The 17,806-nt window shown below is 42.7% G+C and overlaps 1 protein-coding gene across 3 annotated transcripts in view; it reads left to right on the top strand.

Moving 5' to 3' along the window:
* SMG6 (SMG6 nonsense mediated mRNA decay factor) overlaps window positions 1-17,806 on the top strand; it is a 248,758-nt gene that overhangs the window by 117,979 nt on the left and 112,973 nt on the right. For all 3 annotated transcript variants that reach the window (XM_059379054.1, XM_059379056.1, XM_059379055.1), the window contains exon 13: window positions 4,994-5,195. In XM_059379054.1, coding sequence (XP_059235037.1) covers window positions 4,994-5,195 — 202 coding nt within the window. The remainder of the gene's footprint in view (window positions 1-4,993; window positions 5,196-17,806) is intronic.

Raw genomic sequence — 17,806 nt, 5'->3', positions numbered from 1 at the left:
GGAGGAAGCAGGCTCCCTGCTGAGCAGAGAGCCCGATGCGGGACTCGATCCCAGGACCCCGAGATCATGACCTGAGCCGAAGGCAGCGGCTTAACCCACTGAGCCACCCAGGCGCCCCCAGACAAGTTTTTAAAAGAGCATACTGCATATCTTAAGAGCATTTCTCTTGTTGTGGCCTTCTGTCTTTCCCCTTTGTGCATACAGTCCACGGGCTTTCTCTTTTCCAGCTTCCTCATGTCTAGTTTCTATGCCACCTTGGCTATATTTCCAGAACTCATTCCAGGAACCGAAAGACCCAACTTGTTTCCCATCTGTACTACAACTCTGATCTTCCATAGCTCTGAAACACAATGCAGGGCTTCTTCTCACTCACCTCTTTCCGGGTTTGTTCTGCAGCTGTGGAGTTTGAATGTTAGTGTTTAAACAAGCTGGTATTACACAGGAAATGGCCACCTCCACAGGCCCCTGCAGGCTTGTAACATGGGGTCATTGTACTTGATATTAATCACCAGTCAGCCTGTTCCCCCAGTAAAAATATGAAGGGGTGGGTGAGGGCTCAGTCCTCCTTAGACTTGCCAGAGGATGGCCTGAGACCTGGCTGTACCTTAGCACTCCACTCTCTGGACTCTCTATGTCCCTGGGCCTTACCCCTGATGGAGCCTTTAGAAAAGATCCTACCTGACCTCTTCCCTATAAAGCTGGCAGATCTGCCTTTCTTTCTGAGTTCTAGAAAGGAGATCTGTTGTGGTATAACTTGGCCTCACCTGTCTCACACCTTACTTAACCTTTTGGAGCATTTTGTGGGATAACACCTTGTGTGAGAAAACTCCAGAGTGCAGGAACACAGAAGCCTGTTAGTCTACCTGACACTAGGGCTTCGCAGTTCTTTGGACTGAAGCTGCTTTTCCAGGGGTGTATGCAGAAATAACCCCAGCCTGAAGAGTTAATCTGATTCCCCAAGTCAATATCCCCCAAACAACCAGCCAAGAGTGTATGTTGGTTCATTTCTGTGAAATGTGTTTCCCCAGTCACCTGGGTTGGCCTGGGCTGCATTGTATCGGCCAGCAGCTGCACTGCACTCAAACTGACAGCTACATTAAACCTTGGAATTCTGAGGCAATAAAAAGTAAATTAACTCTTATTTTTTTCCTTTCCTGGTGGAGTGAGTGAATGTATGTCTGTAGGGAAGTGAGTAAGCCTCGGTCCTGAGTACATACCTCTAAGTAGCCACTGCTGGTCTGTCCCAAGCTAGGATCTGGTGTTCAGACTTCAGCCAGGGGTCTGCTTTCCTGGTGTGTGGTGTTTCTGTGGGGTTGGGCCACTGGGTCACCCAGCAACTGCTGATCCTTGCTTACTAATCACATTACAGCCATTGGAGGGGTTCCCTTGCCACCATTCTGAGAGCCGTAAACGGACTCGCTGGACACAGTCTCATATTCTCTGGCTTCTTTGTGTCTGCTTGGTAAAGAATGCATCCTAACTGTAGTGGGATTTTGTGGGTCTGGGATCTTCCCCAAAATACGACTTTGGACCAGAATAAGCCAAAGGCACTCGCCCAGGCTCATAGCACTGTTTAGAACCAAAGGTTTTTTGAGATTGTCTGAAAAACCTCTTGGTTTTTCAAATGTTTCTAGAAGATTGGAAAAAAACTCATAGCCGCCAGAATTTGATTTTGGGCTCCTTGGCCCAGGATAACTTCGAACCCTCAGAACCCAAGGGCTCCTGAGGGTGGAAGTTTGGGAGGCACTCCTACCTGGGATAAGGAGCTAGAGCAGGAAAAAGCTAAGCTTTTCCCCTTCCGTGCAGATAGGAAACCCTGTGTTCACCCACAGAGCTGACCTCTCAGCCCAGAGGCCTGGTTGGGGGTAAGCTGAGGTTATGATGCCCAGGTACCAGGAATTACCTCATCCTTAGCTTTTGAGGTCAGGCATCTCACCTAGGTTTTTTGGGTTTTGGGGCTGTGTGTGTGTGTGTGTTTTAAGTAAATGTATTTATTTGAAAGAGCATGAGTACATGTGAGGGTGGCGGGGGACAAAGGGAGAGAATCTCCAGCAGACTGCCTGCTGAGTGCAGAGCCGATGTGGGGCTTGATCTCATGACCCTGAGATCATGACCTGAGCCAAAATCCAAGAGTCAGATATTTAACCAGCTGAGCCACCCAGGCGCCCCTCACCTAGTTTAAGTACCTCTTCCTTTTAGTACTAGTTTCCTGACACTCCTCTTCCCTTCCCTCTGTGGAGAGTCACCGTATGGTGCATGGGTTCCTAATTAGTGTGTTTGTGTCCATGGTGCTCACTGGGAGAGGAGGTAATTGATGAAGTGATCTTGGGCAGTCGCACTAAGACACCAGAAGAAAGCAGCTACTTGGAATCAGAGTTCAATCACAAGACCAGACTGAATGGATCAGGGTAGAAGTGACCTTTCACTGAAGCATTTTGTGTATTCCCTTGGTTCTGGTTAGCATGGCCCTCAGGCCCCTTTATATTCTTTATTTGGGAACTCGGGACACTTCCTATGTCTTTTGGCACTAGCTGCTATCTTACAAACCAACCCTGGGGTAGGAGCTCTCATCCACTTCATTTTTGCAGTGAGTCTTAAGATTTTGGCCCAAGGTGGGTGGTAATGGGCAAAAGGCAGCTGTGGCAGGGGTCCCTAGTGGTGGCCAGCAGTCTCTGGGAGGAGTCAGTTTTGGTTTATCTGAGCCTTAGGGGACAGGGGAGCATGGTAATGAGAACCACATGGTACCACATATTTCTTCGTCTTGGATCCAAGATGGTAGGGGTGGGAGGATGAGAGAGGCATGTGGGGCCTACCACTGTGGCAGCCGTGGGTAATTTTCTGCTGCCTCTCCCTGACTGGGGATGCTGCTGCCCACACCTCCCTACCCCACACTACGTCCTGAAGCGATCAGGTCCTTGACCTGCACAACACCAACCAAGGCCCCTAAGCCAAGAATTCAGCTGGGAGACTTTTCACCTTCTTCCTTCTCACTGTCGTCTTTCCTGTTTATTTTCCAAATTGCTGCTCTGCAGCCGAGCAGTGTCTGTTGGCCAGAGCTCACCAGCACTGTGGGATTGGACGCAGGCAGTGGGCTCAAGTGGCCAGCAGGGCACTGGGGGAGGAAGTGGGGAGCTGGAAGAGCCTCCCTGTGCGTCTCCCATGGGCAGCGCTAACCTCGGAGGCGGCCCTGAGCAGCCCTATCACATCCGGTGCTTGTCTCTGCAGCCGGGACCGGAGGATAAACTATCAGAGCTGTGGGGCAGTGCATCATTCCTCTTATTATTTTCTTCTCTGCAGATGGGGTCGTGGAAAGTTCAGTTCCTTTTAACCCTCGAAGTTCTGTTTATTCTACAGCTGGTAGCCTGAATGCCGCGTTTCCCATTACATCACAAAGAGGCTCAGGCAGATCTCTGCACAGAAACGTGTTGCAACTGTTTATTTTTTTCCATATTTAAACATTTCTGACAGCCAAACTCAGCTGAGCCAAAAGATGGAGCTTTGTGAATGAGTCTGGTTGTTGGTGTCTGTGCAGAGAGAAGGCTTTAGAAAACTCTCGTCCCTCCGGTGATTCTTCCCAAACATGTTCTTTTTCCTGGGCAAGGCCTGTGAAGCAAGTTACTTCTGCAGTACACGTGTGTTGATTATGTGCTGTTGTGTGATTAATGGGGCTGTGTTCCGCCTGGTTCCCAGGACACTCTTGAAAACAAGATGTTTCATTTCATTGCCTTTTCCTAGTGTAGTGATTACAGTAAATAAACCAGTGCAGGCTCCTTCCACCTGGAGTCAGTCAGGGAGTCCCCACACCCCGACTCCACTTTCTCTCCCAGCATCACCTTCAGTGGCATGTCCCTTGAATGCCCTTTTTTTTTTTTGCCATCTCCCAAAGGCTCCTAGACTGCGGGAGAAACAAATTGCTTAAGGCTGAAACCCCTCCCTAGCAGATTTGGCTCATGCGCAGTAACTCCTCTGGGAAGATTCCAGGATGTAACTCATTCGTAGCTCTCTTTGCCTCTTGCCACTCCACCTCTTGACCCTAATTGTAAAGCTTTTTTTTTTTTTTTTGGTAATTCTCCTGTGCAACTCATTCCTTTTGTAGTACAACTTAGCATCAATAGGTACAAAAACTGGGATAGTCCCAGGCAAGGCAGAGTGGTTGGTCACCCTGTATCTAACCTTCTACAAATGAGAGAAAGGAGAGGGAGTGGGCTGGTCAAAACAGCACTGGACTGGTTCATCTGCTGAGATGCATGGGAAGCTTTAGTGTCCTGGGATGATCTTGGCAGGCCAAGAATGAGGTTTTTTATTGGGTGGGTGGGGTAGGAGGGGATGTTTAATTCCAGTACAATTAACATACAGTATTATATTAGTTTCAGGTGTACAGTATAGTGCTTCAACAATTCTGTACCTTACTTGGTACTCATCAGAACAGATGTACTCTTAATCCCATTCACCTATTTGTATTTGTTTGTTTTTCTGCTTATATGTAGGAGAAGATTTCTAAAGCATCATAAGGGGGGGAAAAACCCATGTGACTCTCTTCATGGTGTGACTGGCCCCTCTGGCAGCATGGGAGGAGGGGAGATTGGCGCTCTGTTGCTATCTTGTGGCATATACTTGGCTGGACAGGAGTGGGGGAATTCTGGGAGCTGCCTCAGGCACTGGGTGTCTAGAATGTTTGAGTAAGTGTCTCAGGCACACTGTCTGGAAAGGTGACAGGACCTGCATTAGGCAACTGATTCTCTAAATTCCTTTTCCTCTCTGGTTAGGATTTTTAAAACTCCCCCTAACCAATTTCAACTTTGCCTAGATGGACACTCGCCCACCAGATTGTTGCCATGGATGTAGTTTTGTACCCTAGCTTTTTGGGTAAGAGTTTCTGGAAGTTCTCAGTCATAAGCAACATTTGCCACCAGTACCTCCCTTCACACAAGTGCTTAAAATACTTTAACTGGTCCATCTTTAGAGCTGTTCTTTCTGCCCTTATTTCTCACAGAGTTGCTATGGATGTGTGGTCGATGCTGGCTGATTTCTGTAACATATTGACTGCGGTGAATCAGTCTGAGGTGCCACTGTACAAGGACCCGGATGATGACCTCACCCTTCTTATCCTGGAAGAGGATCGGCTTCTCTCCGGCTTTGTCCCCTTGCTAGCTGCCCCTCAGGACCCCTGCTACGTGGAGAAAACCTCGGATAAGGTCAGCCCCAGGCCAAACATCCCTTCCCATTCACCCCTCCTCTTAATTCTCCAGACTTTTTTATTCTTGGGAAGTTTTCTGTGCAAACGGAACATGATTAAGTCATTGAGAAGGGTGTTAAGGGAAAATATCGACCTTTTAGCCGCTGACATCCAGCTCTGTGTCCTGAAAAAAAAAAGCCCTCTTAACTTCCTTTGGTGTGTGTGTGTGTGTGCTCGCTGGCATGTTGTATATACGATCATTTCCTCACTTGTTTAAATAGTGCAGCTTGTGTTGGCAGTGGTCTCACTCAGCTCCAAATGGTTTGCATCATGCTTAAAGCACCCTCCTTCCTCCCCCCTCTCCTCCTTCCCCCAGCCACAAAACTCTGCGCTAGGAAAACAGCCAGGGCTTTTTCCCTTCTCTAAGGAGGGGAGTGATAAATAGGTGACTAGAGAGAAGCAGACACCATGTGTTAACTTACAAAAAAAGCTTTTAGGAATATGAAGCATTCCCCGCTGCCTGGTTTCTATTTTTCTTCCTCTAAGGACTGTGTTTTAACCTGAACTTTTTTCTGGTCTGTTTATAGAAAACAAAGCTCATTGCCTGTTGCCCCAGTGGGGACTCTGGAACTCTTAGTCTCCGCTTAACAGTTGGGTCTTTGGCCAGGTGTGGAGGGTAGGGCAGGCTGCTCTGCTTCACATTCCCATGTAGCAATTGCTTGGGTGGGGAAGGGGCACCCACACACCCCGGGAACAAAGTCTCCTATGCTGAACTGGGGAACCCTGTGTCCAACCTCTTTGCTGAGTTGTTAACATCATATCCCCTGGGGAGGCCTTTGGGAAAGAGGCCACAAATGGCTTCTTGGGTGGAAGCCTTTTGGCCTACATGAAGTATATAGAGAGAGACATAAGTGCATGGCTTTTTTTTCTTTTTTTTAAGATTTATTTATATGTTTTAGGTAGAGAGAGAGAGAGCATGTGCTAGCGATGGGGAAGGGGCAGAGATAGAGGAAGAGGGAGAGAGAATTCTCAAGTAGACTCCCACTGAGCACAGAGCCCAATACAGGGCTTGATCCCAGGACTCTGAGAGCATGACCAGAACCAAAATCAAGAGCCAGCTTTCTAACCGACTGCGCCATCCAGGCACCCCAGATAGATGTTTTTTAAAAAAATACCAAATAGTAAAAACTAAATCCCAGCCATAAACTGTAAATATGAAAGATATTATATTGATTAAAAAATATTGCTATATTGAAGATTTAAAATGTTTAAACGTGTTCTTTGTAGGAAAGAGTTATATGTTCATTATAGACAAGTAAAAAAAAAGAAAGAAAAATTTATCCACAGTCCTTTTACCTAGTGGTAACATCTCTGTTATTTTTGCTAATCATAATCATATTTAAATACTAGCATACACACTTTTTTATTTATATAGTTATCTTTGCTTATTTATTTATTTAATAAACATATAATGTGTTTTTATCACCAGGGGAACAGGCCTGTGAATCGCTAGGTTTACACACTTCACAGCACTCACCATAGCACATACCTTCCCCAATGACACTTTTTTAAATATAAAACTAAGAATTGTTATACAGACTATAATCTGATTTTTTTCACCAAATCTTTTTTTAGTGTATTCTTATATGGAATCATTTTTTAAAAAGATGTTATTTGTTTATTTATTTTAGAGGGAGAGATAGAGGAGAACAAGTGGGTGGGACAGAGGGAGAGGAAGATAGAATCTCAAGGAGACTCTGTGCCAAGCGTGGAGCCCAACATGGAGCTTGATCTTGGGACCCCAAGGTCTTGACCTGAACTACAATCGAGTCGGCTGCTTAACCAACTGAGTGCCCTCTATGGAATCATTTTTGATTATTACTTTGTATTCTTCTGTATGCCAAGGTTTCTTTAACTAGTCTTTGCTTTATTGAGCCAAGGGACTGTTCTTAATTTTTGTACTGCTGTAAACAGTGACATGATCCTTATAGCATAATTTTTGCATATATTCCCCTTGGTTAAACCTATTGACATATAAAAAACCTCTTCCTCTTTGGATGTGTTTAATGACTAATATCTTGGGAATGTCAGACTCTCTCTCTCCTAAGAGGAATACTCATTTTATGCTTTTCCAGTGAAAAGTTGGGAGTGAAATCCTGCTCTTCTAGTGTCAGAAGGGGATAATAATGGGGAATTGTAGTATGTGAGGCTGAGGATAACTAACACCGTGTTTATATGTTGTGGGAGAAGGTCAGTTAGAAGAGAAACTGGGTAAGCATGGCTTGGGCCAGGAGATCTTAGTACTCTTCTTCTGTGATCACAAGGTGAGTTTGACTCTGGAGGGTACTTCTGGGAATCAGCTATTGGCTTAGCTGCCTTTTGGTGCAGAACAAGGAAGGAGGCCTAACCAGCTTCAGACTTGCTGACCCCTAACTCCTCATCAACCCTCCCAGTGGTAGTGTCAGTATGATATGTGTATGTGATACAGCATATGGTACAATGCAGCATATGACGAGTGTATGATGTGGCCAGAGAAGAACACAGAGCCAGCAGCCCATGCCCTCAGCCTATAGCAGTGGTTCACAGGCTGCCCCAGGGCAGTTGCACCTCGTGGCAGCTTGAGACTAAGGTAGGTCTCCACCTCAAGGACTGTGAAATAGGTATGTCAAACATAATGTCTCCAGATCCATACTCTCCCATAAATCTGGTCTGTCTGTCTTCTCCCCATCTTGGTAAATAACAACTTTGACTTTGGGTAGCTTATATCAAAATTCTTGGGGTTATTCTTGGCTACTCTCTTTTTCTCACACCTCCATATCTAATTTATCAGCTGTTCATGTCTTCTTTACCTTCAAAATAAATGCAGATACAAATCTTTCTTACCACCCCACTCTAGATCAGCTCTTTGTAATGCCTTCTGACTGGTTTCTCTAGTTCCTCCTTCCTCCTACTCCCCAGTCTGTTTTCAGCACAAGTGGAATGATCTTTTTATTTACTTATTTATTTATTTTTAAGATTTTAAAAAAGATTTTATTTATTCATTTGACAGACAGAGATCACAAGTAGGCAGAGAAGCAGGCAGAGAGAGGAGGAAGCAGGCTTCCTGCTGAGCAGAGAGCCTGATGTGGGGCATGACCCGAGGACCCTGTGATCATGACCTGAGCCGAAGGCAGAGGCTTTAACCCACTGAGCCACCCAGGCGCCCCAGAGTGATCTTTTTAAAACATCAATAAGATCATGTCACTTCTTTGTTCAGTACTTTCTGATAGCTGCTTTTCTCACTTAGAGCAAAAGCCAGAGTTTTGGTGGTAGTGGTGTTTTGTTTTGTTTTTCTTTTTTTAAAGGATTTTTATTTACTTGAGAGAGAGAGAAGGCATGAGAAGGGGGAGAGTCAGAGGAAGAAGCAGACTCCCTGTTGAATAGGGAGCTTGTTGCGGGACTCGATCCTGGGACTCCAGGATCATGACCTGAGCCGAAGGCAGTTGTTCAATGAACTGAACCCAGGCACCCTAACAGCCAGAGTTTTAACAACATCCTGCAATGCTCTCAGTGATATGACACCACCTCTACCCGCCCTTAACTCTGATGTCAGCTCCTACTGCTCACCTCCTACTCGATATGCTCTAGTCACATTGGTGTCCTTGCTATTCTTCACACAAGCCAAGCACTCATGTCTAAGGATCTTTGCACTTGCTTTCCTCTTAACCCAGAACACTGTGTCCCCAGAGAGCTATGTGGCTCTCTCACTCCCTTCTAAATGTCACCTTGTTAGAACAGTCTTCCCTAGCTACTCTGTATAACATGTTTCTTTCCTTTTTTTTTTTTTAATTCTACTTTATTCTCCATTGCAGAGGAAAATAACGTCTCTATATCTAGCATGTATTGGTCCCAGGATTAGGTACTTCTAAGTATCCTGATAAGTCTGCCAAGTAGGTATTAGTACCTTTGTGTTGTTTGTTCTGTTGTGATGGTGGTGGTGGTTTTTCAAAGAGGTGACTGAAGTTCAAGAGAAGAGTGAAAAAATGTTGATAAACTTGTATGCGTCATCTGCATAGCTGACCTAGAATCTTTAGGTCAGCTATGGAGGGAATCTTTAGGAACCTCAGCCTTTTAGAAATCTGAAAGAGATCAGTATTTTCTCCAGCTTTTAGTGTTCAGTACCAAGAAATGTAAAATATGTCAAGGACTTGTCAGTAGCAGCAACATGTGCAATTTCAGTGCTGTCCAGATTGGTCCCATGTTTGGTCCCACCTTGATGCCCATTCAACAGGTATTTACTGAGCATGTCTGTATTATACTGTCTTACACACAGAACAAGAGAGATCTAGACTTGTAAAGCAAACATCCTAGTTTGGGAAGCAGTTGGTGGCATGTACAAACGTGAGAAGCAACACAAGTTAATTTGAACCTGTAATTAAGGAGGAACTCTTGAAATTCTGTTGAGCTGGTAATATTCCAAAGAAGGCATTGCTTAAGGAGCACTGATTTGGCATTAGTGTATCATTGTATTTTCTAAGCATGTTCTGTGGAACTCTAGTTTTATAGGTTCTTAATTGTTAGATGAAAGTAAAAGACTTTCATGATCATACAAGTTATGGTAAAGTAATGTTAAGCAGGGATGCCTGGAGTGGCCACAGTCAGCTAGGCATCCAACTCTTGATTTCGGCTCAGGTCATGATCTCAGGATTGTGAGATTGAGTCCAAGTCATCGAGCTCCCTGCTCAGTGGGGAGTCTGCTTCTCACTCTTCCCCTCTCCTGCTGCCCCTACCCCCACTTATGCTATCTCTCTCTCTCTCTTTCTCTCTCTCTCTCTTTCTTTATCTCTCTCTAAAAACAATAATTTAAAAAAATTAACAACATTAAACAGAACCCAATACTGTAAGACTTACTGGAGCTTTAACATAGTGTACTGTGAGAATAGACTTTGCAGTCTTTCCCAAACTTGATTTACCAGTGATCTTTTTTTATTTAACATCTTGAAGGACTAGTATTTAGCTTAAAAAAAAAAAGGTTAAAAAAACAAACAAACAAACCTGGGTGTGGGATGAGCAAGAGGTAAGAAAACAGGTAGCTATTGGAATCATCCAGAAGAAAAATCAGATGAGGGTAAAAGCAGAGTGGAACCAGTTACATTCTGAAACAAACATCACAGATGTTGAAACAGAGCCAGCCAGGGCAAAGAAAGTGACCTTAGGTTCTTGTGTGGCTGCTGGACATCTAAATTCAGAAGGGATAAGTAATTTACTTACCCAAGGTCATGTAGTTAGTAAGGAAGTGTAGGTTTAGAACCCTTCCTTTTCTGTAGTACTTTAAAACTTCATGTTCTGGGACTCCTGGCTGGCTCCATCTGTATAGCATGGATTCATTCTTTCTTTCCTTCCTTCCAGAGAGGAAAGCGGGGAGTGGCAGAGGGAAAGGGAGAGAGAGAGAATCTCAAGCAGACTCCCCACTGAACTTGGAGACTGACGCAGGGATCAGCACAGGGATCGAACTCATGACCCTGAGATCATGACCTGAGCCAAAAACCAAGAGTTGGACGCTTAACCAACTGAGCCGCCCAGGCGCCCCAAGCGTGAAACTGTTGATCTCGAGTTCATAAGTTCGAGCCCAGTGTTTGGCATAGGTTTACTTAAGAAAAATTTAAAAAAAAATTTTTTTTTTAAATCCTCATGTTCTAATGATTTGGTGTCTAGGATTTGGTTCAAAATAATTTATGGATAGAAGCATGAATCAAAAGACCAAATATTGATCATTATTACATCTGAATAATGGGTGGATTGATTTCATTATAGTGTTCTACTTTTGTGTATGTATGAAATTTTCTATAATAACTTGTGGTTAAAAACAGTAATATATAGCCATCCTGAAAGGAGGCAAAACAAATAAAATTCTGTGTCTTTTCTGCTACATTATGTGCATAAGTGATTAAAAAAGTAATCGAACTGTAATAATAATGAAGTTAAGCTCTTGCAGGCACTAATCGCCTTCCAGGCACTGCGCCAAACTCTTTACATGCTTTCTCATTGAAACCCCAACAGCCCTATATGCAGATAGGAGAAATGATGAAAAGGAAACTGTTTTAGGAGAAAGATGTTCAGTTCATGGTGTGCCTTAGTCAGTGTAAAAAAAAAAAAAAGGCTTAATTGTCATCTTCAAAATCTATGTATGTAACTGGTGATACTAACCAAGGATCTACAGTGTTTCTATAGGATATATAGTCTTTCCTTTATCTAAAGAACTTTCCTGAAGCTCTAGTTATTTAAAGGTACTGATGCATTTATGCATGCAGAGGTGTAAGCAGTGCTTATTCTATCATCCCCATAGTAGTTTTATTTGTCTTCCTCCCCATATTGTCTGACCAAGAACTAAGTGAAGAACTTTTCAGTAAGCTAATGCTGCGGCCATTCTTTGGGTTGATTGGGGAAATAAATTATTATAAATCACATTATAATTTGGTGTTTTGAGTCTCATATCACATCCCATTCATTCTTACAGTCATTTTTGCTTTCTTTCTGGATGTAGGATCCTAGGAAACTTTGTCATACTTAAATATGTTGTTGAGGTTAAAGATGGGGCTTAAATTGTCCAAGTTTTGGAACTCCTGGCTTGTCTGCTTATTTATTTGTTAAATGACATTTTTGGAGTGTTGTTTGTTGTATACATAATTACCCCAAAATGTTTAAATGGAAAATAGGGAAAAGCACAAAAAATAAAAATCACCTGCAAACTACCACCTAAAATTAATCAGTGTTAATAGCATAGTTTAAGTCCTCCCAGTCTTCCCCATGCTTAAATGTGTATACTTATTCTTTTCTTTTCATAAAATTAGACTGTCCAGTATATGCTTTGTTCTTGTTTTATGTCTTTTATACACTTATATATACTATACATATTTTTTTAAGTTTTTTAAATTTATTTGACAGAGATCACAAGTAGGCAGAGAGGCAGGCAGAGAGAAAGGAAGGGAAGCAGGCTCCCTGCTGAGCAGAGAGCCTGCTGTGGGACTGGATCTCAGGACCCTGGGTTCATGACCTGAGCTGAAGGCAGAGGCTTTAACCCACTGAGCCACCCAGGTGCCCCAAGATAAACTATATGTATTATATATACATATATATATATATACTTGTACACGTGCATACATACGTGTGTGTGTAGTTTTGGGCAATATATTGCCTTTGTTGTTTGGTGGTCTAGAAAATATTCAAGTGCTACCAGTGACTAATTTATTTAAAAACATACTTGATCCTCTATTCTCCCATCCAAGTACTAACCAGGCCCGACCCTGTGATCCTCTATTCTCAAAGTATCAACATCAAGAATAGAAAAAAAGCCACAGCTATTGACTCATGTATTTAAGATATGGAAATTAGGGCTGCTTACAAATATGTATTTTTTTTTAAAGATTTTATTTATTTATTTGACAGAGAGAAATCACAAGTAGATGGAGAGGCAGGCAGAGAGAGAGAGAGAGAGGGAAGCAGGCTCCCCGCTGAGCAGAGAGCCCGATGCGGGACTCGATCCCAGGACCCTGAGATCATGACCTGAGCCGAAGGCAGCGGCTTAACCCACTGAGCCACCCAGGCGCCCCAGCTTTTTTTTTTTTTTTTTTTAAGATTTTTATTTATTTATTTGACAGACAGAGATCACAAGTTGGCAGAGAGGCAGGCAGAGAGAGAGAGAGGAGGAAGCAGGCTCCCCGCTGAGCAGAGAGCCAGATGCGGGCCTCGATCCCAGGACCCTAAGATCATGACCTGAGCTGAAGGCAGAGGCCTCAACCCACTGAGCCACCCAGGCGCCCTGTATTTTCTTTTTCACACAATTCCATGTTGTTTCTGAATTTACAGTAGTTATTTAGAATTAATTTTGTATTAAGTGTTTTCAGTGCTCACCATCAGGTCTTTTACTCTCTGGCTCCCCCCCCCCTTTTTTTTTTAAGACTTTTGTCAGAGAGAGAGAGAGTGCCCAAGCTGGGGAGCCACAGGCCAAGAGAGAAGCAGGCTCCCTGCTGAGCAAGGAGCCCAATGCAGGACTCAATCCCAGGACACTCTGAAACCATGGCCTGAACCAAAGGCAGATGCTTAACCGTCTAAGCCACCCAGGCGTCCCGGGTTTCCCATTTTTATTATGTCCTTGACTCATCTGCTATTCAGTAGTAATATACATACTTATGCAGAAGAATCAAATAATTCACAAAAATATATACAGTCAAAAACCACCTGCCAGGAGTAACTGCTGCTAACAATTTCATATTTACCTTTTTAGACTGCTTATATACTGACTAAAACATATTTATACATGTATATACCTAAATGATCAAAATGATAGTGTGGTGTTCATTGCATTTCAAATGCACTTACATTTTGAAATAGTTTTTATTTTGCCCTTGCACATGAATGGCAGCTTAGCTTAAGTCAACTTTTTTTCCCCCTTAAAACTATAGGTATTATCCCATTGCATTAATGGTTAGGAAAAATTGGAGGAAAGTCTGACTTTCCTTCCTTTGAAGTCAGACTCTTTCTTTGGTCCAAAGGGGGTAACTTACAGTCTTTTATAATCTTGAATTTCAGATTGTACAAAGATTTATTTAGATGTTGGGCTTTGTACTTTAATTTTTTATGGACACCTAATGAGCTTTTTAATAAGCAGAACCACTTCTATCTTTGGACCAGAAAAGTTTTCGTGTCCTTGATTGCTAATGTTCTGTTTATTCTATTCTTTTCTTCACTGTCTTCTACATCTCTTTCTGTCATTTTCATCTCTTTTTGCTTTGCCTCTGCATTGTCGGAGAGCTTTGCAAGTTTATATTCTCTGGAATTGATTGAGATTTTTAAAATGCTGATTCTACTTTTTATTCCTTCTAATTCAGGTTTTTTTTTTTTTTAAGATTTTATTTATTTATTTGACAGAGAGAGAGACAGAGAGGGAACACAAGAAGGGGGAGTGAAGAGGGAGAAGCAGGCTTCCTGCCGAGCAGGGAGCCCGAAGTGGGGCTCGATCCCAAGACCCTGGGATCATGACCCAAGCTGAAGGCAGACACTCAATGACTGAGCCACCCAGGCGCCCCTCTAATTCAGTTTTTAAGTCTGCTAATGTATTATATGTTAACTCATATTACTTCCCTGTTTTATCCTGGAATCTTTATATTTTTGCCTACCTTTTATCCAAGTCTGTTTAATCTATCTTTGTTTTGTCATTTTTCTTTTATCATACTTCACAGAGTCTATGATTTTAAAAATTCAGTTTTAAGAATATCTTCTTCATTTAACATTCCCCATACTCCCTGCAAATATGCTTTGTTTCTCTATCTTTTTGTGTGCTATGTTCTCCACTTTTAATGTTGCAGACCCTTTTCATAAGCCCCAACTTGGATTTCTATAATCTGATTCTGGCCAGTTATATTTCTTTGAACAAAGAAAGGTGTCCTCAGGTCTGATAATCTGCTTCAAAATAGGTTATGTAGATTCTCATGGGATTTCTCCTTTGTCTACAAATACTATTTAAAATCTTGTCAAATCTATAGCTGGTTATTATAAGTTTTGTAAGTATTACCAAGTCATAACCCTAAGGGAGTGGGGAGGAGGCCAGGTGGTATCCAATCTTACTAAATGAATTTATTTTCTACATTTGCTACTCTGTATATAGTGGAGCTACTACACCAGAGCTAGTTTCCTGTGTCTGATCTCTGTTTCACATAAATGATATGGCAATTTCCGACCTCCTCACTGGAGCTGTGGTCATGTCAAGAGGAAATTCTACTCCCCGGCCACTCTATTATTTAAAGATTTATTTATTTATTTTGGGAGAAAGAGATAGCAAGAGGAGGGCCCAAGGAAGAGGGAGAGAGAATCCCCAGCAGACTCTGCACTGAGCTCAGAATCCGAAACAGCTTAGAACCCTGAGATCTTAGAACCCTGAGATCATGACCTGAGCTGAAACCAAGAGTTGGATACTTAACCAGATCTGCCACGTAGGCACCCCTGGCCACTTCCCATTTAGTATGGTAGTTTACCCCTGAAATGCTGATTGTGAGTGTTACTGATTTGGAGCTGTAAAAAAGCTTCCAAGTGGTGTTCTGCATCTACCCTATGCCCTCACACTTTGTAGTAGACAGAATAATGGCCCATTGAAAATGGTTCACATCTTAATTCCTGAAACCTGTTGAATGTTACCTTACAAGGCAGAGGTAGAGGTGCCTTTGCAGATGTGATTAAGTTAAGTAAGAATCTTGAGATGGGAAGATGATCCTAGATTGCTCACATGTGATTAATGTAATCACAAGGGTCCTTATAAGAAGGCAGGAATGTCAAGAGTCAGAAAAAGAGGGGCGCCTGGGTGACTCAGTGGGTTAAGCCTCTGCCTTCCACTCAGGTCATGATCTCAGGGTTCTGGGATCGAGCCCCACATCGGGCTCTCTGCTCGGCGGGGAGCCTGCTTCCTCCTCTCTCTCTCTCTCTACTTGCCTCTCTGCCTACTTGTGATCTCTCTCTGTCAAATAAATAAAATCTTTTAAAAAAAAAAGTTAGAAAAAGATGTGATGATGGAATTAAAGGTCCCAGTGAGAGAGATTTGGAGATAGTGTGCTGCTGGCCTTGAAGATAAGGGGAAGGACTATGAGCCAAAGAATGCAGGTGGCCTCTAGATGCTAAAAAAGACAAGGAAGCACCAAGAACTCCCAAGAACACCAAGGGTCTGAGAACACTGTCAACACCTTGTTAACTGATAAAACTGACAACACCCTGTGAACACCTTGATTTTAGAATTTCTGACCTTTAGAACTGTAAAGTAATAAATTGTATCGTTTTAAGCCATTAAATTTGTAGTAATTTGTTACAGCACCAATAGGTGACTAATACACCCTTCCAAACTGGAGAATTTTACAGGCTTTTCATTTTTTACTTCTCTTGGTGCTTTCTTCTTCTTCTTCTTCTTTCTTAACCTTTTAAATTATGAAATGTGCATATGGAAATGCATTAAACAAAAAAACTTGGCACAAAATGAGGACCTTGACCAAGTAGGTCAAGAAATAGAACAACACAGGGATGGTAATTATGTAGTTTATGTAGGAGGTCCTAGCCAGTACAGTAAGACAAGAAAAAGTAATAAAGTATTAAAAATATGATTGGAGGGGCCCCTGGGTGGCTCATTTGGTTAGGCAACTGCCTTCATCTCAAGTCATGATCCCAGGGTTCTGCAATCGAGTTCAGCATCGGGTCCCCTGCTCAGTGGGGAGTCTGCTTGTTCCTCTCCCTCTGCCCCTCCTCTGGCTTGTGCTCACGCATGCTCTCTCTTTCTCTCTCAGATAAACTCTTATTTTATTTTATTTTTTTAAAGATTTTCATTTATTTGACAGGCAGAGATCACAAGTAGGCAGAGAGGCAGGCAGAGAGAGAGGAGGAAGCAGGCTCCCTGCTGAGCAGAGAGCCCGACGTGGGGCTTGATCCCAGGACCCTGGAATCATGACCTGAGCTGAAGGCAGAGGCTTTAACCCACTGAGCCACCCAAGTGCCCCTAAACTCTTATTTTAAAAAAGATGTTTTGGTAATACATTATATGTTAATAAAAATGATTGAAAAAAAAAAAAGATTTGGAAGGGTGAAAAATCAAGCTAAAGATGTCTTTGTTGGCAAATGTGATACATAGAAAGTCTTTAAAAAAAAAAACCAAGGATAAATTAATAGGGTAAGTCAGTTTAACAGAATTGCTTCATATAAAGTCAGTATACAAAAATCAATTCCTTATCCCCATACTAACATGTAACCAAATAAGATTTTTTTTTTAAGTTGACTTCTTAAAAAAATAAAATGTAAGTGGATTTCTTAGGAGTGCAAGCTGTTAATTGGCTCTTAGTGATCTGCTTCCATCTGTCCTCTTTCCATCTGGTAGGAATTCTTTATGATTTATGGCGGATGGATGGCATTTTCCTGTTTACGAGCTATTGACTGCTGTGCATCAGGTACTATTCTGATACCACAGCCATGGCAGTGAACACAATAAGCAGTGGGCAGATACCAGGACATGGGAATATATTCTATGTATCCAGCTTGGTCACTTCATTTGGGATATTGGAAGTAGAATTATTTAATTCAGAGGTCTGTGCCTTTTTTTTTTTTTTAAAGATTTTATTTATTTATTTGAGAGAGAGAGCATAGGAGGAGAGAGGTCAGTGAGAGAAGCAGACTCCCGGATGAGCCAGGAGCCAGATGAGGAACTCGATCCCAGGAGTCCAGGATCATGACCTGAGCCGAGGGTAGCCGCCCAACCAGCTGAGTCAACCAGGTGCCCAGGTCTGTGCTTTTTAAGGAGCTTTTTTGTTTGTTTGTTTGTTTGTTTGTTACAAAAATAGCCTTTCTCGGGTGCCTGGGTGGCTCAGTTAGTTAAGTGTCTGCCTTCAGTCAGCTTAGGTCAGGATCCCAGGGGCCTAGGATCCAGCCCCGTGTTGGGGCTCCTTGCTTGATAGGGAGCCTGCTCCTCCCTCTCCCTCTGCTGCTTCCCCTACTTGTTCTCCCTCACTCTTTCTCTGTCAAATGGATAAATAAAATCCTAAAAAAAAAAAAAGAAAAAAGAAAAAAAACCCAAAACTTTTCTTTGTATTATGAAATAGATGCTCATTTTAGAAATAACTAGGAAAA

Source organism: Mustela nigripes, chromosome 16, assembly GCF_022355385.1.
Source record: "Mustela nigripes isolate SB6536 chromosome 16, MUSNIG.SB6536, whole genome shotgun sequence".
Lineage (NCBI taxonomy): Eukaryota > Metazoa > Chordata > Mammalia > Carnivora > Mustelidae > Mustela > Mustela nigripes.
This window is presented reverse-complemented; position numbering and strand designations above follow the sequence as displayed.